Source organism: Telmatherina bonti, assembly GCF_933228915.1.
Source record: "Telmatherina bonti genome assembly, chromosome: 10".
Lineage (NCBI taxonomy): Eukaryota > Metazoa > Chordata > Actinopteri > Atheriniformes > Telmatherinidae > Telmatherina > Telmatherina bonti.
This window is the reverse complement of record NC_136628.1, coordinates 21,347,193-21,372,192: the sequence shown is the minus strand read 5'-3', so window position 1 is coordinate 21,372,192 and position 25,000 is coordinate 21,347,193. Positions and strand designations below refer to the sequence as shown.

At 38.0% G+C, this 25,000-nt stretch overlaps 3 protein-coding genes across 4 annotated transcripts in view; all 3 read left to right on the top strand.

Moving 5' to 3' along the window:
• cct8 (chaperonin containing TCP1, subunit 8 (theta)) overlaps nucleotides 1-4,370 on the top strand; it is a 7,028-nt gene extending 2,658 nt beyond the window's left edge. Inside the window, exons 9-16 of one of the 2 annotated variants that reach the window (XM_079248309.1) lie at nucleotides 18-84; nucleotides 175-262; nucleotides 357-472; nucleotides 647-718; nucleotides 817-981; nucleotides 2,497-2,616; nucleotides 3,092-3,234; nucleotides 4,082-4,370. In XM_079248309.1, the coding sequence (XP_079104435.1) occupies nucleotides 18-84; nucleotides 175-262; nucleotides 357-472; nucleotides 647-718; nucleotides 817-981; nucleotides 2,497-2,616; nucleotides 3,092-3,199 (736 nt within the window). In that variant the 3' untranslated portion in view covers nucleotides 3,200-3,234; nucleotides 4,082-4,370. The remainder of the gene's footprint in view (nucleotides 1-17; nucleotides 85-174; nucleotides 263-356; nucleotides 473-646; nucleotides 719-816; nucleotides 982-2,496; nucleotides 2,617-3,091; nucleotides 3,235-4,081) is intronic. The other variant, XM_079248310.1, reaches the window with a different exon arrangement.
• Nucleotides 4,371-4,992: 622 nt separating this feature from the next.
• Nucleotides 4,993-12,646, top strand: rskrb (ribosomal protein S6 kinase related b). The gene is made up of 13 exons (XM_079248077.1): nucleotides 4,993-5,107; nucleotides 6,945-7,235; nucleotides 7,689-7,772; nucleotides 7,998-8,066; nucleotides 8,581-8,650; nucleotides 9,382-9,489; nucleotides 10,569-10,609; nucleotides 11,185-11,212; nucleotides 11,472-11,561; nucleotides 11,727-11,815; nucleotides 11,997-12,107; nucleotides 12,189-12,302; nucleotides 12,406-12,646. Exons 1-13 carry the CDS (start codon nucleotides 5,078-5,080, stop codon nucleotides 12,634-12,636), a joined length of 1,356 nt encoding a protein of 451 aa, XP_079104203.1. The 5' UTR covers nucleotides 4,993-5,077; the 3' UTR covers nucleotides 12,637-12,646.
• Nucleotides 12,647-17,029: 4,383 nt separating this feature from the next.
• The window catches only part of aldocb (aldolase C, fructose-bisphosphate, b), a 9,440-nt gene continuing 1,469 nt past the window's right edge, over nucleotides 17,030-25,000 (top strand). Inside the window, exons 1-7 of the mRNA XM_079247284.1 lie at nucleotides 17,030-17,122; nucleotides 22,826-22,942; nucleotides 23,214-23,425; nucleotides 23,863-23,917; nucleotides 24,007-24,167; nucleotides 24,327-24,410; nucleotides 24,501-24,675. Of these exons, the coding sequence (XP_079103410.1) occupies nucleotides 22,831-22,942; nucleotides 23,214-23,425; nucleotides 23,863-23,917; nucleotides 24,007-24,167; nucleotides 24,327-24,410; nucleotides 24,501-24,675 (799 nt within the window). The 5' untranslated portion in view covers nucleotides 17,030-17,122; nucleotides 22,826-22,830. The remainder of the gene's footprint in view (nucleotides 17,123-22,825; nucleotides 22,943-23,213; nucleotides 23,426-23,862; nucleotides 23,918-24,006; nucleotides 24,168-24,326; nucleotides 24,411-24,500; nucleotides 24,676-25,000) is intronic.

The following is a 25,000-nucleotide window of genomic DNA, read 5'->3' as shown; positions in this document are numbered from 1 at the left end:
TTTTTTTATTTATCCAGGCTGAACTCTAAGTGGGACCTCAGGAGATTATGCAAGACTGTAGGTGCTATAGCTTTGCCCAGGATGGTGAGTGTGGTTATGCTTCCTCTGATCAAGTTGTTGAACTGTGATTAAACAAGAACAATTGACACTTACTACAACACTTTGGATTCTCAGACGGCTCCAACTCCAGAGGAGATGGGTCACTGTGACGATGTGTATCTGACAGAGGTTGGAGACACTCAGGTGGTTGTCTTCAAACATGGTAAATATATCTTTCCCCATTTTTCATTTCAAGCTGTTCTTTAATCCACATGTTTGTTTGGCGTAATATACATTTTATACATTACATTAAACAGAAAAAGAAGATGGTGCCATCTCCACAGTGGTCATCAGAGGCTCCACTGACAACCTGATGGATGACATCGAGAGGGCTGTAGATGATGGGGTCAATACCTTTAAGGTTCTGGTCAGGGTAAGTGTAATCACAAACCATGATACAATCTTTTTTCTTCTCCTTCATGTTGGGGTTGTGACATAAATAACACAAACTATCTAGGACCTTAGAGACCCCACTTTATTGTAGAATTAAAGTTAAAGTTTTGGTTTTCAGAACAGCTAGAGTTTTTGTATCTTTCACCCTCTCTAGGACAAACGACTGGTACCTGGAGCTGGAGCTACTGAGATTGAGCTGGCCAAACAGATCACATCATATGGCGAGGTATGCAGGTTTGGATGTTTTGCCCTATTGATCTTTGCTATATCGCAAACTGATAAATTCCTTAATCACAAATCTTCGTCGTCCTCCTCTGTCTGTAGTCCTGCCCTGGACTGGAGCAATATGCCATCAAAAAGTTTGCTGAGGCATTCGAAGCATTGCCGCGCGCTCTGGCGGAGAATTCTGGCGTGAAAGGGAGCGAGCTCATCTCTAAGTTGTATTCAGTACATCACGAGGGAAAGAAAAACATGGGCTTTGACATTGAAGTAAGTGCATAATATTGAGCTTTTTTTTGTTACCCATAAAATTTCAGTTGCAGTATTGACACAGTTGGATTTTAATCAGATTAATTTTAATCTTAACTTCTGAATACACAACTTTTTTTTTTTTTTCTTCATTAAATTTGAAAGAAAATATAGTCAACATTAAAAAATAATTTGTAAGTTATTTGAGTAGCACCTATGTATTTCTGGACTATTCACACTAAGGATTTAAGTTTTTATATAAAAAGTTTTTATATATTATTATTGTGTTGGAAAAGAATTGTTACGTTATATCAGTGGTGTCCAACATACAGCCTGTGGGGCAGAACTGGGCCTCTATAGGGTCCAGTCTAATACATTTGGAAACAACATAAAAAAACATTGCATTCTCTTTGATTTTTTAAATGAAATTAACTACAATTGCAGATATGTATTTCTGAAGTTAAGTTATTTTTTGTTCTGGAATAAAATACATTTCCAGGGCAGCGAGACTATTTGTTACATTTTGCTTTCTTAAAGCTGGGGTAGGTAATCTTGCTCAGAGACATTTTTTTTTCTGTCTGGGTGAAGTGGTTCCCCAGCCTGATAGTAGTCTATACATTTTGTAATCATGAACAATAAGAAAAATAGTTAGATGCCTCAGTTTCCTGTAAATCTGGGGGGGGGGGGGGGGGAACTGACCAATTAAACATTCGGGCCGAATTGCAGTTGTTCATTTCTTATATTTCGTAAGCTCTTTCTCCCAGCTCTCTTCCTTCCCCTCTTGCAGCGCCCAGCCTACATATATATATATATATAGAGCGTGTTAGGATGAAAATAAAAAGAAGTCAAGAAGAAAATCTGATGGTAAACATGGCTGAGAAAGTTTTTACCGACCCAGCTCGGTTTATTTGCCTCCTCCTGCTCAACAGCGAAGAAAGAGAAAATTGTTGGTGGAAAAAAGCTGCAAACTAGAAAAGGATCGCAAACCTCCGCCAAGGCCTTAAAAAAATTCCTGTATCCAAACGGTAATCCGGATCACCACTAAAATTAAATAAGTCCTTCTTCACATTTCCAACAACTCCTGAAAATTAGGAGGTAAGAAAAAAAACCTTGGATCACGCAGGGAGGAAAACCAGAGGGGGAGGAGCCATGACAGGGTGCAACTTTCAAACCTTGCTAGCTCCCCAACATTACCTACCCCAGCTTTAATAGATCTCACTACAGTTTGCATTATCAGGCAAATCCATTCAGGTGGTCAGGATTACCACACAGATTTGGAAATGTACAGGTATGTACATTTAAAATAACTTCTAGTTTCTTCTAGTTTTTTAGTTTTCTAGCTTCTAGTTTTCCTCTAATCATACACCTCTGGTGATCTCTGAACAAAGGAGGTAGTTACCAGGCAAACTGTGTGAGTTGTATCTAATATGTAAAAACAGTTATTAATCCATTTGTGTGACCCCCATCAAATGATATCTGGTTCTGTGTTTAGATCTAAATGCTGATGATGTGGATGTTTGCCATTTTTTTCTGTAGGGAGATGGTCCTGCTGTGAAGGACATGCTTGAGGCTGGTATTCTGGAGCCGTACCTGGTGAAATACTGGGGTATCAAACTTGCCACCAATGCTGCCATCACAGTACTGAGGGTGGATCAGGTGGGCACAAACACAGTTGTGGCACAAAAGTTATTACCAAAATCAGACTCAGAGTTGAATACTTTATAGTACAATTTTGACTTCATGTAGCTGTGTTTTTAAAACTGGATTTATTTTATCATTTTTTTCTCTTTGGTTGACACAGAAGGATAGACTCATCAGTTGGCACAAGTGAAAATACACTGAGTTAAGCCACAAACAAATACATATTTATTGTGTTTTAATGTAGTTTGACAAGGGCCATTCTCTGACTATGACTTAAAATAGTTAATGTTTATTTTAACAGATGACTTCTTAGCATTTATTATCATCATTATTTATATTCTGCATATGCTTTAGAAGTCTAGTTATATTTAAAACTAATGCTCCCTCAGCAGTAAAAAGCATTCAACTGGGGTCAGTGTGTCCACTTAGATAACTGTGTGTAAATATATATATATATATATATATATATATATATATATCTATGATCCAGATCATCATGGCTAAGGCTGCAGGGGGACCCAAAGCTCCCAAGCAGAGAGGCCATTGGGACAAGGACGGTTGGGATGAAGAGCCTGATCATTTTGAAACCCATCATTAAGAAGACAAACATACACACACACAAATCCTCTTTCAGTAGGTCCTGAAACGTGTGTGCAATTTTAACAAAAAAGGGGGGGGGGGAAACTGCAAATAAACTCACTCGCTCACAAACACTGAAAGCTGAATTGTTTTGCTTGTCACTACTAACATTGAATTCCATCCAAAGAAATGATAGATTGCTTAAATTCTGGTATTTCAGGGGTTTTCTAACACTACCTGGTCTGCCACTGTTTGAACTAGTTAAAAACAACTAGTGAATGGTGTGGTTGCATGTTGCATGAACCTAAGGCTTCACCTTGCAAAAGATGTCCTCAGGAAAGTGCAGGAGTCTTATCATTGTCATTTAATTCAAGACCAAAAAGCAAGTGAGATTATACTAAGGAATGTCAGTCAGAACTTATATATTTATAGTATACTTATAGTACTTATAGTATTTTCACTTGAAATACCTTCATGGGATGTTCGTTCTATTTTTGTAGCTCCGCCTATTTAGTTTTTGTCTTACAAGTGTTCCCAAGTTGTGCTGCATATTTTCTTTGTAGCACTTGTTTACTTACAGCATATTCAGTTGAGTTGATAAATCTTTAATTATCATAAATGGCCTTTTGTGGTGTGTGCAGGGATTTAAAACCCTTTATCCACTTGAAAAATTAATTCCAACTATTTTTTTTAAAGCTCACAGAAATCTTAACCATATGGTCATTGCGGTGTGCTTATAATACAGCCTATACTCTTTTATGAATGCCTTATCCTAACAAATGTGATTTATATCAGAGAAGATGACTTTTTGTCTTTTTCAGAGAATTCCAACAGCTGCATGCATATTGCTTCTCCTATACCCAGACCCCAAGCCCTGATGTTTCACTCTGTCACCTTTCAGATCATCATGGCCAGACCAGCTGGGGGACCTAAACCTCCCGAGGGGAGGAAGGACTTTGACGAGGACGACTAATCCTAAAGCAGTTTAGTTGATGCTCCTTTCAACATGAATGCTCCCATGCAGATTCACAAACCTTTTGTACTTGTTTATTTAAAGCTCAACTGTTTGGTTTATTTTGTAGCAGCTGCCATGAAAAAGTCCACAAAGTAATGTGTGAAGGTAAAAAGTACAGATGGCTCTGTTTGCTTTTTATGTTTTCAGACCCAAATAAAAGACACCTTGCCTGTCACATTGCAGTGTGCATCTGCTTTTTACTTTTATCACCCAGCAATATTGAGTGAATTATTTGTGATGAGAAAACAAAATAATTTGACACAGGGCTGCTGTCATAACACCAAAATACAGTAAATTTATCTCAGCTGTGTAGTCTTTCAACATTAATCTCTTTACCTTTGATCCTGTGGGTTTTGTCATTGAGGCAGCAGAAGTTAAGCAGGCACTGGTTTATTTATAGAGCAGGGATTGCGGATGGCTTTTGAAGCTGCATCAGTAGGTAGCACAAAGTACATTCCTGTTTTATATTGTTTTACTGATGCTCTTTCCCTCTGAAAACCACACATTGTTTTATAGATGCAAAAAATAACCTTATCTATGTACAATTTCACATTTTAACTGCAGTGAGCAGCAGAGGGAGCTGAACACCACCACGTTGGTGTCTTATTGGATGGTCAAGATGTGGGCGGATTTACGCTTACGTTGCCCATACTCCGGATTAACTTGTTTTTACGTCGCCATATCTTTCACGTATTGCATCGAATGCCTCACATGCAACCCCAGATTAATAATGAGGAATACTGCAGTGCCTCTGTAAGGTTTGAAAAAGGGTTAGTCCTGTGCACGAAACTGCGGGACGGTGATGTCCCTCGCTGCAACGCGAGTATCTGGATGAGGAGACGTTCACTAAGGTTAAAGTGCTGATGTTCCGTCACGTAAATAATGGGGGCCGACGGCAGTAAAAACAGGAAGGTGAGTGGAAAGAAACTCCTTGTTGCTAAGGTGACGCACGTCAGGGATTCCCTGTTTCCATGGCGATCATTAGGTGTCCATAATATACTGTCACTATTTGTTTCACTCTATTTCAGCAATGCGTTTGGACAAAATTTAATGTAATTACATAGGTAAATACCTTAAGGATTATGCATTACAACCAAAGTGTATCCCCCAAAAAACGTTTTTCCAATGTACCAATACAAACGCGTTTACTCTGAAGGAGAAAATGATGGTCACATTTCCGGTCTTGACATTTATAATATTTGCTAATAAACACACGATTAAACACAACTTTCTCTCGGTCCCTATGTAATTGTTAGGTAAAGAAGTTATTGAGAGTGAATTTTCAGCTGAAAAACCGTAGATGGATCTCTTAATTGGACTCGCATGATAATATGCTGCATGGCTGATTACACACATCACACAGCCGCAGATCTGTCGTGTAGCATGAGGCCCAGAGGAAGGTGTGACCGAATTACTGCAGACTGATGTAGAACATGAGGCCATTTGTGCTGTGAAATCAATGGGAAAATGAAAAAAAAAAAAAAAAACTATGTTAGCCGCAGAACTTCATAAATGCATTTTAAGAGGGTTCGGCAAAAAAGGTTTATTTAGGACGTCATCCAAACTGTGGTGTTAGATTTCAGACCTCATCAAACCATGGAAAATTCAGAGATCATTTCACTCAAGCAACTAGCACACATCCTGAATTGCACTGAAAAAGAAAAGTTCACGTGGGTTCACTACATAGTGCAAACCAGTGCCTATTTATTTATTTATTTATTTATGAGACCACTCTTGTGCAAACAACAAACAAGTCCAAGAATGAATGGACCAGATCAGTTTGCCAAGCCGTTCATCTTATGGAGCAGCACTTTGTGAAAAGATTTTACAAAAATCAATCTGTATCCAAATACGAGAAGAACTACATGAATGGTCCCAATAAATAAATGCATGGATGGATAAATAAACAACTGCATCCTTCATGTGAGGACGTATGTATGCATTTATTCCAATGTGGGTTGTATTTGCTGATGATGTGAAAGAAGTAGCGAGGGTAATTCTGAACTTTGTTCTGTCAAAGCTTAGTTAGATACATCGTTTAATTCTTGTGACCTCTGCAATATCTCTATTATCAGTCATCAGTAACAGTCCATTTTCATCAGCTCCACCCTATAATATAAAGCCAAAACAAAAAGGTTGGGTCTAATGATGAGTTTGTACTTACAGCTACAGGGGGGTTTTAAATTTAACTAAATCTGGTGGTGGCTCAGGTAGGTCGTTTTCCTCAGCACATGTATATTAAATGTTAGCCTTTTATAGTGGCACACTAAGCCTTGGTTAAGAATCTTCATTTCCTGCTATGGACCTGTTTTACCCTTGCCAATCTCCACAGCAAGATGGATAGAAAGCAATGCTTAAGCAACTTCCCTAAATCATGAAAAGATGCAGGTTTTACAAAAGTATCTCTTTGTACAAACTTTGACTGCCTTGTCTGTGAACTTCCAAAAAGTCAAACAAGAGCAGAAAAGTACCTTAGCTGGTGCCTGCTTGATAAATACCCGTATTTGTTCTTGTGAAACAGGGTGAGGATAAATAGTGTTTGCCAGTTTCAGATTCTTTGAGTTTCCTAATACAGAGATGTAAATACTGGCTAAATAAAAAAATCTTAAACATGTCAACACGTGCAGTGTTTTCCCCTTTTTTTTCCCCATGATCCATAATCGTGTAGATCCGTACTAACACAAACAAAATCAATGTAATCGATGTAGCATCTAATAAGCTACTAACTGGCTTTCTTGACTCTCTTAAGAGGCCCTGTGAAGGACAGGAAGATGAGCACATCTCATCTGGATGGCGTGGCTTCCTCTCCAGCGTGGGTTTGTCCATCCCAGCAGGTCTCTGTCGCCTGGCCCCACCGGCCCTGCGTCTCGGCCAGCGTCGAATGCTTCAAGATAAGGCCCCCGAGGTACCAGAGCATGTCCTGAGGTTGGCGGGAGTTGGCCCAAGCAAGCTGAGAGCAGAGTGGAGCCTTCCTGGGTTTGTCGCCATGTTCCTACCTGAATTCCCCCACAGATCTGTCCCCGGGCATGAATACTTCCAGGTAGGCAACAGTTCCGACATCTACACCAAATCATGTTGCCTAGTTTGTCTCAGATATATATATATATATATATATATATATATATATATATATATATATATATATATATATATATATATATATATATATATATATATATATATTTATATATATATATATATATATATATATATATATATATATATATATATATATATATATTTATATATATATATATATATATATATATATATATATTTATATATATATGTACACTCTGTCTCAGATATAGATATATATATGTGTATATATATCTATGTGTGTATATATATATATATATATATATATATATATATATATATATACATATATATATATATATATATATATATATATATATATATATATATATATATATATATATATATATCTGAGACTGAATTTATGATTCTATCTTACTGTTTGCTCCATTAGGTGCTGGGTTACATCGCCAAAGGTTCATTTGGGCCCATTTTAAAAGTGAAAGACAAATCCAAACAGAAGACTTATGCGGTTAAAGTGAGTTTCCTCTCTTAGGGTTGCCATTGTTTGATTAAATGTTATTTTTCGGAGGCTCTACTAGGTTGTTATACTATATATATATATATATATATATATATATATATATATATATATATATATATATATATATATATTGTATCATGGATATATAAGGCCATGTCAAAATCATTTCGATCCTTTCATGTTTGGTCATTTTAGCACAATGTTTGTGTCTGGCAACAGGTTATACCCAAATCAGAGATTTTAAGACTTGGAGTCTTGGAGCAGTCGAAAGAGGAAGTAATAGTCCAGGTCAGTCCTACCACAGAAATCACATTTTCTTACATGATGAATTGTAAAAACCAATAATAAGTATTTTAAATTGTCAGAAACGTTTACATATGTGCTTATTTTGCATGACTGTATCATGAGTTTAAACTAAAAAAAATTAAGCTACAGGTATTGGTGAAGCATTGCATTATATGTGGCTGATGTACTGTTATACATCTCTTGCTTATTAGCTTAACTGATTTTAAGCTAAAATAAACCATAACTAATCAATTATTTTTACTTATCATTACCTTCAAATATCATGTTTAACTTGGTATCATCTTTTCTTGTCATCTTGTCATTCATCTTCATAGTTTCATGTAAAATTTTGTCCTAGATTTCACTGATAGCACATGACGTTAGTAAAGTTCTCGGTGAAGTACCAGTAATTTCTTTAAAACACTGAGATTTGAAGGAGAAAATAAGTTTCTACCTTTTTGATCCAAAGTCCCAAATGAGCTTTTCCACATTTACAGTCTTTGACTTTTGCCCACAGCGTCAGGTTCACCACCCATTTGTCCATGATCTTCAAGACTGCTGGCAGACACAGCGTCACCTCTACATTAGTGAGTCAGACAGATACCAGTGATCCCCTTCCAACCCAGATTTACAATCTGAAACCCATTCACTCCACCTTTTGTCACCTCAGCAGCGATAGCTTTGTCCAGACTCTACCCACAATCCCCGACCCACCACCTAGAACATCATGACCACAAGACAAAGAGTCTTTTATCAGGCCAATGAATTCTAGACGTTGGCGCTGGTACACAACCCAGATATCCAGCGTTTACCAAACCCTTACAACCCTCAGTCAAGCAGTTCCTCTTCATTGTGCAGCTGCACTGCCCTTTCTCCCTTCCCTCCAGAGCATTTACCCTTTTTTTCAGAATTATGCACTGACTCAGAACGTGTGACCCACTTTGTTTGCTTCCCTCCCCCTAATAATAGTGTGTTTGCCCAGAGATCAGATGCTGAATGTTGTTGCAGTTCAACAAGAATGCATGCCATAGTCAAAAGTGAGATGTTGCTGCTTGATTAAACTAAGAATCATCTCTAATTCACATCTTTTATATCAGCAATACAGAGGATTTGAAAATGACAACTGTTTAAAATGAAGTAGTAGTGCGAAATATAATTTTTTTTTTTTTTTTTTTTTATTGCCTGCACTCCAGAATGATTATTCTCTTTCCCAGTTTTTTTCACCAGTGTTTGTTCCACTTCCCGCTGCCCTTCACTGCCCCCTGCTCGCTACATTGCACTACAGAGTCACATTTTAATGTTATCTCTGCTCCTACAGTGTGTGACTACTGCAGCACAGGAGATCTTTACACCTACTGGCAAATGATTGGTCAGTTCTCAGAAGACACAGTACGGGTATTTGCAGCAGAACTGGGATCTGCACTCGGTGTGTATGCAACATTATAGTTCACTAATACAGCTAAAGTTTGAGTCTTTTTTGGAAGTATTGGGAATTTTTGCAAAAATAAATGACATCAAAATATTGTAAATCAGAATTTTTTTTGTAATTCACTTCAAAATGATATATTGTTCTATATTCTGGAACAGAAGTAACAGAACAAAGAAGAAGAAAATATAGTGTAGAATCTGTAATTCTGTTTTGTGAGTTGAAAAATAATAACTTATTTAGTAGCATCAAGTGAAATGCTGATTGATTATGTTGTGCAGCCTCAGGTTGAGTAATAATTAATTGACCTCTTCATCTCTTGATGTGGTTGCAGTTGGGTCAGCAACTTCAGTACATATACCAAGAACATCCCAGAGAAGTTGAGGCTTTTGCAAATAAGGATGCCAGGCTGCCATCCAGTTATCTTTTTCATGGAGGAATGTCAGCAACACAATGCCAACTGCGTGTTATGCGAAATGCATGTTATGACACGCATTCTGCAATCTCCATGTCATTTTGTAAAAGGAGTCCAGATGCCAAAGTTGCCTTCCTGTAGTCCACACCACCCACTCACTGCAAACATTTGACCCCTTGTTCAACAAAAAAATCCTGGTAGCTAAAATATAATATTAAGAAATAACGAGAGAAAAAAAAACATTTCAATTGGTCTCCCAAAAACTTTAATACAGCAAAGCATGGTGAATATCATTTTAGCTTTTTTCTGAATATGTTGCTGGCATAAAATCTAAGTTTTCACTAAAAAGTGTTTTTTAGGGGGGTTTCTTTTTGCTTTGTTTTGTGTTTGTTTTGTTTTTTATTGATGTAGAAATACTGCAAAAAATAAGGCTTTACTTATGGTTTACTTATGATTTACTTAATAATTCCAGCTACTGTTACCATAGGCGCTTCTAATAATAACTGTGTGTAATTATGAAAGGTTTAAACTGTTCTCACAAAGGACCTCCCACAGCAAAGTAGTGCAAGGATTTTCATTATACTCTACAAGCGACAAGAACTTGAAAGTGTATTTAACTGGTTGAGTTTAATTTAGTTGTTTTTTCTGTGTTGCATCTTCACAGGGTTTCTGCATGATTTTGGAGTCATCCACCGAGATGTGAAAGTAAGAGAGGGAGGGAGCTTACATGTTTTGCTTGTGTTAAAACTAAGATGTCACATTGACACAGATTCTAAACCAAATGTATTAAGAATAGTGTAACACCACATGCATCTTAATTATACCAGCTGACATACCCAGAAAATTGACTAAACTGTAAGGCAAATAGGAGAAAGAAGTGCTTGAAGCCTTGAGTTTACTCTAAGGATTGATGGCATTTTTTCAACCTCCCAAGTTCTCTCCTAGAAACTGTCCTGTTCACATGTACTGAATGTTAAATCTCACCTGTTTTGCATAGCTTTTGCACCACACCTCTCTTTTTCTCAACAATGATTTCCATACCTTTACATTATTTTTTAGCACATGGAACAAACAGAAAACTTAATTAGATGTGTTATTGTAATTAAAATAAAATGTATATCTCAATTCTCCAGATCATTCATTTGCAGTTTATTTATGAGAGTTACTCCTGTTACTGACTTCATGTTGGATTTCCTTTAGTACTTGTTATGACATCTGTGTATGTTCATAGATGAGACCAGGTGGAATGTTATTGATATTTTCTTTTTCTTTATTGTTAGATGGAAAATATCCTGCTGACAGATAATGGTGAGTGGAAACTTGTGCCCAGCAGAGAGCAGTATAGCTCTGGCATGCTGGAGATGCACAGAAGCTTCCAGAGAGCCAAACTGTGCACAGGTGTCAGTTAATATTAATACGAACAGTACATCTGTTAGCACTGACAGAAAGCTTCTTAGTGATAACAAGTCATTCCTGTCTTAACTGTATTAGTATGACAAATGTAGGTTTTCAGCTTCGAATATGCTCAAAATGATGCAGACAAAATGTTTTTTTTTTTTTTTTTTAGGTCACCTCCGCTTAGCTGACTTCGGTTTGTCTCGTCGCCTGGAGAGAGGAGGGAGAGCTTTCACCATCTGTGGAACCATCCAGTATATGGGTGAGGAAAACGAAAGCTAATCCTGTCAAAGATGTAGATGCTGGAACTGATGCTGGTATCATTACAACATTTTTTGCTCTTTCATCTCTATTTAAAGGACTAAAGATATGAATGTAAGATATGTGTTGTGAAAGAAAATCTGACACTGCTCTGTGTGCTTTCCAGCCCCAGAGGTGCTGAGTGGAGGACCCTACAACCATGCAGCTGATTGGTGGTCACTGGGAATTCTGCTTTTCTCATTGGTCACTGGGAAGGTGAGCTTCTGTTGTTAGTACGTATTGAATAATAAGTACTTATTACTCATATTTTATTCTAAATTGACCTCTGAGCTTGAACTTGAATGTAAAAAGAAGACCATAATCCTTTATTGCAAAATCTATCCAATATCTAAAAGCTGAAATCCCCAGATTTATTTTTTTTAATATGTGTCCACAGTTCCCCGTTCCTCCAGAAGCAGACCACTGCAGTATGCTTAGGAAAGTGAGGAGTTTTCCTTATGAAATGCCCCTAAGCTTCAGCCCCCAGCTGTCTTTGCTTATAACTGAGGTAAATCCTCAATTCATGATTATACTGGGCCAGTTTGGCCAGCTTATTGTCATATCATAGTGTACATGTTTCTCTGTCTAGCTTTTGTGCAAGACCCCCTCCCGCCGCCTGAAGACACTTGATCGTTTCCAGCGCCAAACCTTCTTCCATGGAACAACGTTTGACCTCGACCTCCTTCAGCGTCAGCCTGTGGAGGTAACAAATAAACACCTGAACTTCCCCAGCTTCATCACTGACCTCAAACATAACTTGGGTTGTTGAAGATATTCCAGCGACTGATGACTTTTCTTGCTATTAGGTGATTCTGGAACTCAGAGAAAGACCAGACCGAGCAGCCAAAGCTCGACGAGGCCTCACTTTGTCCCTGCAGCCACTGAAGGGCTTTGACTACGACTTGCTCCTCAGCCCTCCTGCCACACCGGACACACACCTGAATGCAGACATACATACTTGCACACCTGCACCACTCCCTGGACCAACGCTGCAGCTAACTCAGGAAAAAGGTCCACGCAGAGAGGTGTTCGTATGATGGTCTTGGAGCCAACATTGTGGTTTCTGACAAACTAAAGGGAAAGTCTTATGTTGTTCACAGTTATTCACCCTAACACAGGTGTTGTACTCCTTTTTTTTATTACTGGCCAAACAATTCTGATTGAATTTAATACACAAATAAACCATTTAGAAAGGAATCAAACATTTGAGTAAACATGTCATGTTCTCATATGGTTTCATGGTTTTTATAATGTGCTTGGCACCTCTTTTTTCTACTTTTGCCTTTTTACACTTTGCATTTGTTTAAATGCTATTTACAAAAAAGGTGCAAGACACATTCAAACTATTTTTTTTTAGTTTTCCAGATCTGGTTTTTGTTGCTCATTAGTATATTGTAAAATGATGGCATCAAAATCAACCCTTTTTTTTGTTGCTGCGTAGAAATCCTACCAATCCTAAGATGAGTGCATTCCTCAAAAACCCATATTTATTTTGCATTATTATTATTTTTTTTTTCTTTATCCAGAAGAAGATAAAAGCCCCAAGTAGTGTTATGTTTGGTATTTTATTTAAAATTTCCTTTGTATTTTTATTCATGTTATAGTTCCTCCATTCCCAGACTTTACCTTGACAAGCTTCAGTGTTCTGTTCCTGTACAATAACAAACTCAAGAAAGATTTGTTGCGTCATATTTTGATTTGTATGCCTAAAACACTGCATTTAGCAACATGATTTAAAACTTATGCCTCAGGGGAGCACTTGTTGCTTTTCCAATACAGCCTTGATTTTAGTGTCCACCTGTACAGATGTGAGATGCGACTAAAAGTTAACAAGCAGCCATATGATATAAAGCTGTACTAAACAGGCCCTACCATTCCTTATGGTCACCAGCTGTTGATACTGAACAAGATCTTGAATACAAGTGGCTGAAATGAGTTTGCTCTGCAGGGTGACTGGGCTCTTCAGAGACGGAGAGATAGGGCAAGTAGCTTGGTCATCCAGGAGGGGTTTAGAATTGAGCCACTGCTCCTCCACATCAAGAAGATCCAGATGAGGTGGCTTGGATATCTGGTCAGGAGGCCTCCTGGACACCTCCCTGGTGAGGTGTTCCAGCATGTCAAACTGGGTGAAGAGTCCAGGGAGGACACAGGTCATACTGGAGGGATTATACCTCTCAGCTGACCTTGGAATGCCTCGGCATCCCCGCAGACAAGCTGGCAAATGTGGCCAGGGAGAGAAGTCTGTGCTTCTCTGCTTAGACAGTTACCCCGACTCCAGATATGCTGCAGGAAAATGGATGGAATGGATGGACTAAAGAGTATTGTTTACCTCCAGTGAATATCTTTTATATACAAGGGTTGTTTTCTAATGCTCAAGGATGCTATAACCCATTCACATTACTTTCAGATTTAATCTTAATTTTGTAAAAATATGCCGTGTTGTTTACCCAAAATGCCTGGCATGTGGTCCTGATCTAGCTCTTTTTTTAAAAAATCACCAAATGCTTATATATACAAATATATCTAATATATAAAGAATTTCCTCTATATAAAGTTTGTATGGATATGTGGAGGCTATTTAATGTCACGTGTTATGTTATGATGTATTTTTATGTAATTAGCACATATGATGTATTAAAATCTTTACAGAGCGATGTGACGTTTTTTGTCTTTGCAGGATGGTGTTGAAATATTTTTCTGTTTATCAGTTAGCAAACAGTAGATCCTCATTGCTTCAACTTTGCAGCTCTACACCATTGCACCACATTGTTTCCTTTGACGGCAAGAATGTATTGGGTTAAGAAATCACCATTTTCACTCATTTAACTTGGGTCAGTTACTCAACACAGCTTACTCACCGACTGATATTTAAACAGCCCAAAAAGGGCATTTTTAACACGATGCAATGTTTATAGGTGTATTAAACTAATCAAATATATGGAAAACTAGGTATATAAGCTATTTCGTGAAAACAGAAGGGTTAGTTAAGACATTTTCTCATTTTGGACATTTTATCAATTTTCATTAAAAACATACAACCCCAATTACAATTTTCAATGTTTTGATACTGAGAAGAATATAAAAAATATAAACAGCATGTCAAATGTTGAAACTCACACATTTTACCATTTAAATTACAAATATTTATTTGAGATTGGATCCTAAATATCCTCTTAATGATGTAAATGAGGTGGTTTATTCCTAACTGTGGTTACCCCACTTCATTCTGCATTTTTCTCATCTTTCTGTATACAAAGCAGCTTTAATCTTTCTTTTTTCTGCTTCCAGGAAACATGCATGAATATTGTTTATCAAAAGAGCACATGTATTATTGCATGAATTTTGTGAAAATATGTATGTAACATCTTCTGTACACAAACTTTGAATTGATCTCCAAAATATTTAGATACAAACAAAATGTTTAAACTGACCCATTTACTATAGCAAATGTTATTGTAGCATGATGGCAGCAAAAATGATGTTATGTGGGCTATCAACCAGCCAGACCTGTTCTGGTTCTTCAAGTTAGGTAATCACACCCTTTACCTGCCAGTTTCTTACCTCTGTCTTTGTTTTGTAATTTGACTTCCTGGTTCTATTTTTTGTCACTTCTCATACCATGCACTGTTATCGCTTAGATCCACAATAATTTTTACCATTATAGTCTTTATTTTCAAAACTGATTGATAGTGAAACCCAGGCATTTAACCTCTTGTAGGGTCATCAGAATCTTCAGTGTTATTTAAGTCACTTGTGTGGTCTTAATCCATAATCATCTGGGCCTTTAGGATCACAAAGATAAAGTTGCAAATGGTAGTAAAAGGGAAAGGATAGGGTTGTGTTAATAGTTAAAGTCAAAGGCTGCCATTCCTGTTAAATAGTAGCCTGTTTATGTATTTCTTTATTCCGATCCCAAATAATCTGGTTACCGCTTCTGTGTGTACACCAATGTATTCCAAGATAGTAATTATCAAACCTCTGAGTCTATCTCAAAAATGACTGAATGCGTAAAACATCAAACTGGGTTATCCTGCGACCATCCTCGAAGCTTGAAAACTGTTGGAATCTTATTAATTAAGGACAATAAAATGGTTTTTGGTAGATTATGTTCACCAGTGTGACCAAGCACCCACATGCCATATAGATGCATATAAAGGGAGATTCCTCACTTCTCCTGCCAACATAAAGCAAAATTTGGATTTTCAAAATAACAGCAGTAATAACTTTGCTTTGGGACACCAGAAGATAAAAATTCTAAATGCAAGGCTATAAAAATATTAGAATCTTCACAAAGGAGAATAAACTGTAACAAAGCACCTACATGCCCCAAATCAGCTTCACCCACCAAAATAATGATAAATTCAAAATTTTGATATGGCTTAAGAAATAACTTTATTGTTTCTACATTTATGTGTTTAAAAAATAATTTGCTCATTTCACATACTAATCTCTTTAAATTATACATTTGTTTGGCAGCTCTAATAAAAATCTCAAATTTATTTGATAAATATAAATTATTTGCTTTTACAATTATCTGGCAATTCCCTGAAATGATCCTTTAACGTCCATTTGGGTCAGGACCAGTTTGACAGCCACTGTTTTAAAGAATGACCCTTTTGTTCCTAAGAGGTAGGGGGTAAGTTTTGACCTACTGAGCCTGCTATGTTGTGCCATAAGCTTGTAGAGCCATTGTTTACTCTCCCCCATGCACAGTACCAAAATAACTACAGTACTCAGTAACAACATCATATACAACATCCTGAGGAAAGATCCCTGCAGCAGCTTTACCAGGGAAAGGTCCATCTTTATGTATGTGAGGAAAGATCCCTGCAGCAGCTTTACCAGGGAAAGGTCCATCTTTATGTATGGAGGAAGTCGAAAGAACACTGATGTTCTACATCACATATGTGAATTCAAAATTGCTTGGATTCAAAATCCAAAAGTTTTCTATCAGCTTGGTGGACAGCAACAGTTAGGAAAATGTGCTGAATCAAAAGATGATGCAACATTGCTGCATACATGGTTGGCCCAACCTTTTAAAAAAATTCTGTCTGGTATCAATATTTAATTAAAAATTAAACTATGCTTTGAAAAAGGTATTGTTTACCCATGCGTGGGAAATAAATGGTTGATTTTTGAGTTACTTTTTTTTGTTTTGTTTTGATTTTATCCCATGTTTGAAACGTATAAATTCTTATTTCCTTTTCAGACGTCATTGTTATTTGTGATATCTGTCATATGTTCAATATACAACACGCATTGCTTGTTTTTTTACAATGGTTTTCAAAAGAAGATAGAAAGATGCAGAATCATACTGCGTTGGTCTGGGTCTGAGCGACGATGTACCAACGCATGCGTACTAACTATTCAGCGTCGTTTGTCACATGACGTAGTTGTGGCTCCGCCCCCCTCTTGAGGCTTTGTAAAGGGTCACGTTGCGCTGCAGCATTGAAACAGGAGACGGTTCCGCATCCTTCGCTTACTGCATACCTGCTCTCTGTACACGTAGACTTCCATCAAAAGGTAAGAAACATCCTTGACCAATCGAATATAACAGCTTCAAAGATTCAATAACTGTTCTTGAACAAATTTCACGGTGATGGCGGTATTGATGCTGATTGGAATGTGATGCTGCGCAATGGAACCTAAAGCTAACTTTTCCCTCTTAGCTAGTTAGCCATGAGTGCATTTTTGATGGTGTTATGTGTGTCTATTATATAGTTTATAATTATTTTACTCGGACATAAGTGAATTAAATTCTTTCACTATATAAAAAAAATTCTCGAAAGTTGCGCATGTTCGTCCATCACCGACATATGCAGCAGGAAGGGCGTAAAAATCGTGACCTTCAAGGATGGAAGTGAAGGAGTGGAGCCTGTTGCGTTTGTTTTCTGTTTAAATCGACTCACAGGGCCTCGGTTGTTTGAATGTTAATAAAGTGACATTTTTTTCATTTTGGCATAAAATCCGGATAATAGCAATGGTAAGTTATGGGGGAGGGTGATGACGAGGTCGTTTCCTGTCAGGGTGTATCTGTTCACCAGCACGTAGACCTCTGATGTGACGGAGGAGGGGCGGGTTGAGGAGACACGATGTAATGAGATCACATACATATATATACGTAGAGGATGTGTCACACGTCGGTCTGTTTTTCCGTATAGCTGAATTTTAAAGACTGACGTTGTTTTTGTTTTTTTAGTTTTTTTTTTTATTACAGTTGTGTTGATGGTAAAATTTCCTGGAAAATATCCCGGAAGCAATTGACAAAATTAATCGCCCAATAGGGATTAATGTTTGGTTGAGACTTTAGCTAAGCTGATGTCCATTTTTAAGAAAATACAGAAAACTTATATTTCTTTATGTAATTTTTTAGCTAAAAGAAATTGTTTCTGCATAGTTTCTGTACCAGGTTTCCATTCGAACAGCCATCACAGTGTTTCTTCCTCAAATTTCTCGATGGCTGTTCACCAACAGTTGAATCCAAATCCTCTTTTGACATACATGTTATTGATGAGCAGATCTGTGTTATGTTGTGATTTTTTTTTTTGCTGATTGTTAAATGTTGACCAACCTTTGTCCAATGTCTTCCTTCTCGAAATCCCGCACAAACCCAGAACATTTTCTAAATGTAATCCCAAATAGACAAAATATTGAGTAAAAAAGAAAAGAAATCTTCAGTCAACTGTGTTTTTAAATGAAAATGTTGCTGTACCATAACCTGCAGTTTCACAACTTTCAACCTTTCTTTGAACTGTAACACACATGCAGCCTTGACATCAGCTATAGGCTACTGTATCAGTGAGCAACATGGGTAACAGTGCTCCTGCTTGTGCTGCTGGATCAAGGCCTGAAGATACAAGCAGCCCAAATACAGGGACGTGCATCAACGTCAAGGCCAGCAGCCCATCTGGTAAAAAATGCAGCACAGCAAGCAGGCTTTTTTATTTCTGCTAGTGCTGCCCTACAGGAGCCATTTCATCCTTTTTCTTTTTTTTTTTTTTTTAGCTCTTGCAGCTTGCAACATAGAGAAAACAACAAGCTGGATAAACCTCTAGGGGGTGAAAAATGATACAGACAAGGCAACAAAAGAAAGGATCCCATTTCTCCTCTGACACCCCATCCTTACCCTACTTGCTTGTTACAATTATGGTTACTGATATATGTTATAACTGCAGTGCCAGCCTAATTTAGCTAATTTGACATAACCCCCACTCAGTCCTTGCCTGCAGCCTTATAAATGCTAGGCACAATAGTTTGCAAGCTTTGACTGTACTGTAGTTTAATGCTTGCAGCAATGCTTAAAAAACAATAAGAAATACCAGCTGCAACATGACTGCCAAAGCTGTTGATATTGATGTTTATGTGTTTGTGATCCCTGACTGCATTCTGGGTTGATGGATCTGAAAGATGGAAGCAACAGACAGATTGTGGTTTAGTTTAATATGTACCAATTTGTTCTCCTGTTTTTTTTCTACAATGTTTTGACAAAACTAATCAAATAATTTTACCCTTGTAAGTCTAAATGGAAGAAATAGGGGTTAATTTGGTAAAATTTTCATATTAATATGTAGTTAAAAATCTATTGGGTTACAGTTCGAGAACTGGTATGTCTTTTTTTTTTTTTTTTTTCTCTTTTATGAGGCAAGGTATGACGCAGGTGGGAGTTGGTCGTACATCTTGATGTCGCAATGCAGAAGTGGTGTTTGTCCTACTGAGACAAGCCGCTGTGCAACAGGCTAGAGTGCAAATAAGACATGACTTAGGGAAAGTTAAGGTGACTGCATAGTAATCTCAGCTTTCTTGTTATTCATTTTACAGTAAATGAGACCAAAAGGGTTGGTTTGTTAACAAACCCAAAATATAACTATTATCATTAGAAAGTACATTTTAAGACTATTTTTGTCAAATATTACAAATATGTCCGCAGATATATTCTTTCACAAAATACCCTCATTCAGTTGATCATATGAAGATATCTGGAACATTACCTTCATCAGCATGATGATGATATCAGATTACTTTTTTTTTTTAAGTGTCACACTTCACAATAACTTTGCTGATGCATTTTGCTGCAAAAAGATCTTTCTGTGGTGACACTTCAGCAGTGAAAGATCCAGTGTTCTGTCCTGTTGCATTACTAACTTAATGGGAAAAAATTTCAGCTATTCATGTTTTCCTCTCCTCTTCCTCACGGAGAGCATTACCTGGAAACTCTATAAATAGAAAACACCAACATCATTGTTTCTTTAAGGTAATGCAGTTGGAAAGTTCAAATTCCGGTACTGGCATCTTTAAGCTACATCTGACATTAAGTCTGCCCCTGACAGTTAGCTTACAGCAGGAATGTCCAGATCTGCCACCCTGCAACCCTTCTTCAACACACCAAATCAAATGGCTAAATTCCCTTATCTGCATGTCATTCAGCTTTGCAAAGGCCTGGTAAAAAGCCCTTCATGTGATTCAGGTATGTTGGAGAAGGATTGTAACTTAAATTTGCAGGATGGTAGATCTTGAGTGTACCGCAGTCTACTCAGAATGTGCACAGTTGTGAATATGGAGAAAAATAAATTTGATGTGGTTGGAAAGCTCACAAATTAGTTTGAAGGAAAATGAGTTTTCACAAAATCACAAAATAATAAAAAACATTGAGACAGATGAATTTGCAGCAGTATATCAGTCAGCAGTTGTGATTAGCTTAAGCAACATACAGGCTTCAAGGAATTCAGTAAGATTACCAAAAAAAAAAAAAAAGTTAGCAGTGTTATTTTTCCAAACAGATTAATGGAAGAATACAGTATTAGATTTTGGTGACTTTAAATGGGTACCTGGTAACCAGAAGTGAGCAATTACTGATAAGAAGCATGATGTGTTATGAAAAGCTTCACCTTTTCAGTTACTTGCTACACTTTTAGGTGTCATAATCAGCTCTTTTGACCCATCAGTTTGATTTCAGAGATGTTAACTGCTATTTTTCGTGACCTTGTATTCGTCCTCAGAGTAATTTATCATGAATCAATAAGGCAATCGATAAAGAACTGGACTGACCAATGGGAAATAATGGCACAGTGTCAGTAAAAACCCTTCCAAACCTTGACCTTCATCATGCCGTGCCTCTGATATACAATCAGCCTGACAACTAGGCCCTTTTTTTTTCTATCAAGGTGTTCTTTCTTTGCCCGCAACAAGTTTAAATTTGTCATCTGAACTCATGTCATTGTTTCTTGCTCTGTTGTCACCTAAGAAAGGCCCATTTTTATTTTGTAAATATACTTAAAAATACTACACATATCGTAACATCTTCATAACTGTTGCATAAAATTCAGATTTCACAAGGTCCTGCAGGTTTCACCCATAGCAAAAACATATCAGAACCAGTATTAATGTAAGTGTATTGTTAAAATGCATATGGGCCTTTCAAAAGATATTGGGTATTTGCTGAGCATGACTTTTGTCTGGATAACATTACAGCAGAGCTGAGCACAGATAAAACACAATTAAGTCCCATATATCATGCCTCTAGGCTCTGTAAAGTGTAAATACTTTTTTAATTCACTAGAGCCGTCTGTATCCAGTTTGTACTGCTGAGCTAACCTCATGTTCACCTCACCGTGCAGACGAGGCCCGTTTAATTTCACTTGTGTGTAAAATTGAACCAATAGTGGTGAATTATTGGTCTTGCAGCACCTGCGAGCCGGTTTCATTCAAAGGTCTGTGTGTGCTCCGAATGTCGTTACCTCATGGTATTAAGCAGAGGATTAACATAGAGGGTACAGACAGAGTATGTCAGGTAATGTCCTATCAAAGAAAAACAGCTTCAGTAAGGAAAAGAATGGTCATCATAGTCAATTTATATCTCCTGGTTTTCTAATTTATATACTTTAAAAAAAATCCAAAACATGATTGGTTTGCCCTGTATTTTATAAAAACCCACTGAGGTTGCCAGTTTAGGTTCTATTTCATAATTACTTCAAACTCATTGATTTTGTGTCTAGCTATTTTTCTACAGACCTTAGTCCAGGGGTGTCAAACTCCAGTCCTCAAGGGCCGGTATCCGGCTGGTTTTTGTTGTTTCCCTCTTTCAACACAGGTGATTCAAATCAAATGGACCCAGCAGCTTCTTGTCAACCTAATTATGAACTTGTGAGGTGTGTTGGAGCATGGAGACTGCAAAAACCTGCAGGATACCGGCCCTCGAGGACTGGAGTTTGACACCTGTGCCTTAGTCCTAACGGCAGCTACCCTCGTAGCCTCAAAAGCTAGCCAATTGGCTTTCCATCAGACAAATTGATCCATGGATGATCCATTGAAGTAGCACATACTGTTGTGTTTGTGAATCTCTGAACAAAGCTAAAATAATTGATGGTTCAGCAAGTGGTGCAGTCAGCCAGAAAGGCAGGCCACAGCTCGCCCCCCTGGCATAGTCTGCGTGTTTGGAGGTTGTGTGTTTTGGGAGGTTGAAATGGAAATTTACAAAACCTGTGTTTTTATATAACATGGCATGAGTGGAAATAATATGTAGCCACAATATGCAGCAGCACAAAACTAAAAGGGACATAAAAATGGTGGAAACGTCTTGCATTAGTCAAAAAAAAGAACAAAAGGCTTGTTTGGGTTATTTACAAAGTTGGGTATAAAAATATGGCAACAGGAGAAGGGTTGCTGAGGAGGAAGAGACGAGCCGTGTTGCATCCGGTCTTGCAGGTATAATGGGGACTGGCAGTAGAGTTTATAGGAGAGGTGTTTCATAACACCCCCCTCTCTCTCTGTTCTGTGATTCAGATGTGGAAGGGAGGGGGGAGGAGTTGCGTAACCACTTAACTACGGCAGAGTGAAGAAGGGAATGGGGAACAGAACAATCTGGTTTGAGTGAGGCCAGTACACGACTGCTGCCACCAAACGGTTTCTGTGACTGAGGCCAGACAACATATCAAAGACAATATTCCCTTAAGGAAAGGCCAAACATAACACATAAAAAGAAGTCACACTCAGTGTCTTGTGCTCGGCTTGGAAATTTTTTTTTTTCTATCAGGAAGCAGCTTGCTGCCTTTGGTTTTTATCACATCCCACACACAGGCTGCATCCTTGAGTTGATGGAGTCTCATCATACATGCTGCTATAGCAAGTTACCCATGTTACAAAGGAGAAAAGGACATGGAATGAGGCCAGTGCTGGGCTGTCGTCCAGATCGAGACTCAGTGAAAGAATGTTGCTCTGTGTCTCTTTCAGCCAACATGACTCACCAGTATCCTGCACTGACTGCTGAGCAGAAAAAGGAACTTCAGGAGATCGCCCAGAGGATTGTAGCTCCAGGAAAGGGGATTCTCGCAGCTGATGAGTCCACCGGTGTGTTTTTGTTCATTTCCTGTTTGCTAACTTGGATATTTCAGTAATCCTTAATAGAAATACACAAAGTTACCGCTTCAGTCACAAAAAGGCCATATATATTGAACCTATAATGCAAAATTCACAGTAAATTACATCATGGGAACGTCACACCTCCATCTCACTGGAACACCTGCTGCTTCACCTTCTTGCAAATTGCTTTATGTAGAAATAAAGGGTTAATAACTGCATATCTGTTAAAGTTATATCACTCTGTGTGTGCTGTTTTCAGGCAGCATGGCGAAACGTTTAAACCCCATTGGGGTTGAAAACACAGAGGAGAACAGACGTCGGTACCGCCAGCTGCTCTTCACTGCAGACCAGCGCATTGACAGCTGTATTGGAGGTGTCATCTTCTTCCATGAAACACTCTACCAGAACACAGACGACGGCACCCCCTTCGCTAAGCTCATCAAAGACCGCAGCATTGTTGTTGGCATCAAAGTACGCAACTACTGAATTGGGGCTGGCTGCTTCAGTCTTAAGCTGTAGACTTTGTTTTCTCCGATTTGTCCATCAACACAAAAGGAGCCTGATAGGTTTCAGCTATTAGCTCTGCATTTATATAAGTCAGACTCGACTTCAATTTGAGTCTGGATGGTTAGGGGTTAGTCTTTGTTCTGAATGTCTGCTCAAATGCAATGTTGATATTCTGCAGACAAGTCTTTCAGTCTAGCAGGCAATGAAACACTCTGTCAGTTTAGCTAGTTAAACCAAAACATTGACTTAATTTTGGCATTTTTGCATGCACACAGAACAACTCAAAACAGACCAGGCTGTGAAGACAAACTAAGCTAAAGAGGTTCCTGGTTCTCATTTCAGGCAAGACTTAAATACGTATAAGGGGTTTTCAGAAACATGTCTCTTTTGTCTCTTCCCAGGTTGATAAAGGTGTTGTACCCCTAGCTGGAACAAACGGAGAGACCACCACTCAGGGTAGGCGGCAGTAGTGTCACTTGTTCTTAAATCCTCACACACCAAACAAAAGCATTGCTGTATCTGATGGCTGATGTGTTGGGGTGCAGGTCTGGATGGGCTGTCTGAGCGCTGTGCACAGTACAAGAAGGATGGCGCTGACTTTGCAAAGTGGCGTTGTGTCCTGAAAATCAGCGAGACTACACCATCTGAGCTAGCCATCTTCGAGAATGCTAATGTTTTGGCACGATATGCTAGCATTTGCCAGCAGGTTGGTGTCATGTTACCAAGGACATGATGAATACAGCACTGAAGATACCAATTATTTGATTAAGAATATTTTTCTAAGTATGTAAATGAGCATTTGTATATGCTGTATTATGTACAAATATACTTGCAGGTTTAAATATTGTGTTTTTGTGTCTGCTAGAATGGTATTGTACCAATTGTGGAGCCTGAGATCCTTCCTGATGGAGACCACGACCTGAAGCGTTGCCAGTACGTCACAGAGAAGGTAACAGACCTGTAAAGAATGTACGTGACAGAATTATGCATGTTTCATAAAGTTTATATTTAGTAATTTGCACCTCTCTCCTATTGGAAGGTTCTTGCTGCAGTGTACAAGGCTCTGTCAGACCATCATGTGTACTTGGAGGGGACACTTCTCAAACCCAATATGGTCACACCTGGGCATTCCTGTCCAACAAAGTACAGCAGCGAGGAGATCGCCATGGCTACCGTTACTGCCCTGCGCCGCACAGTGCCTCCAGCTGTCACAGGTTATACACTGTTTGATGAAGGATGCAAAAGTTGATTCTTTTTAGTCCAAAAAATGAAGACTTTGGACTGCTAAAAAAGCAATTATTTTTCTTGCAATCTTGTTTTTACTTAACCAACATGTCTAATAACCAAAATGATTAGAGCCTATTTACACAGTTCCTTCTGGAAAAATGTACACAAAATTATTATATTACTCATAGTTTATCAGCTGGTGAAAAAAATAGGAATAATGTATAAAATCAAAGTTTGATTCGACATTTTAATTTTTATTGTCTGATGTTAAAGTCTGTTAAATCTCGCAAGAATTAGATGCAGTCCTGCTGT

Bases quoted from the DNA above. Each gene is read 5' to 3' on its own strand.
- rskrb (XM_079248077.1), top strand. From the start codon at position 5,078: ATGGGGGCCGACGGCAGTAAAAACAGGAAG. The intron at 8,651-9,381 runs GTGAGTCAGACA...CTGCTCCTACAG, and splicing joins ACAGCGTCACCTCTACATTA to TGTGTGACTACTGCAGCACA. The intron at 9,490-10,568 runs GTGTGTATGCAA...GCATCTTCACAG, and splicing joins AGAACTGGGATCTGCACTCG to GGTTTCTGCATGATTTTGGA.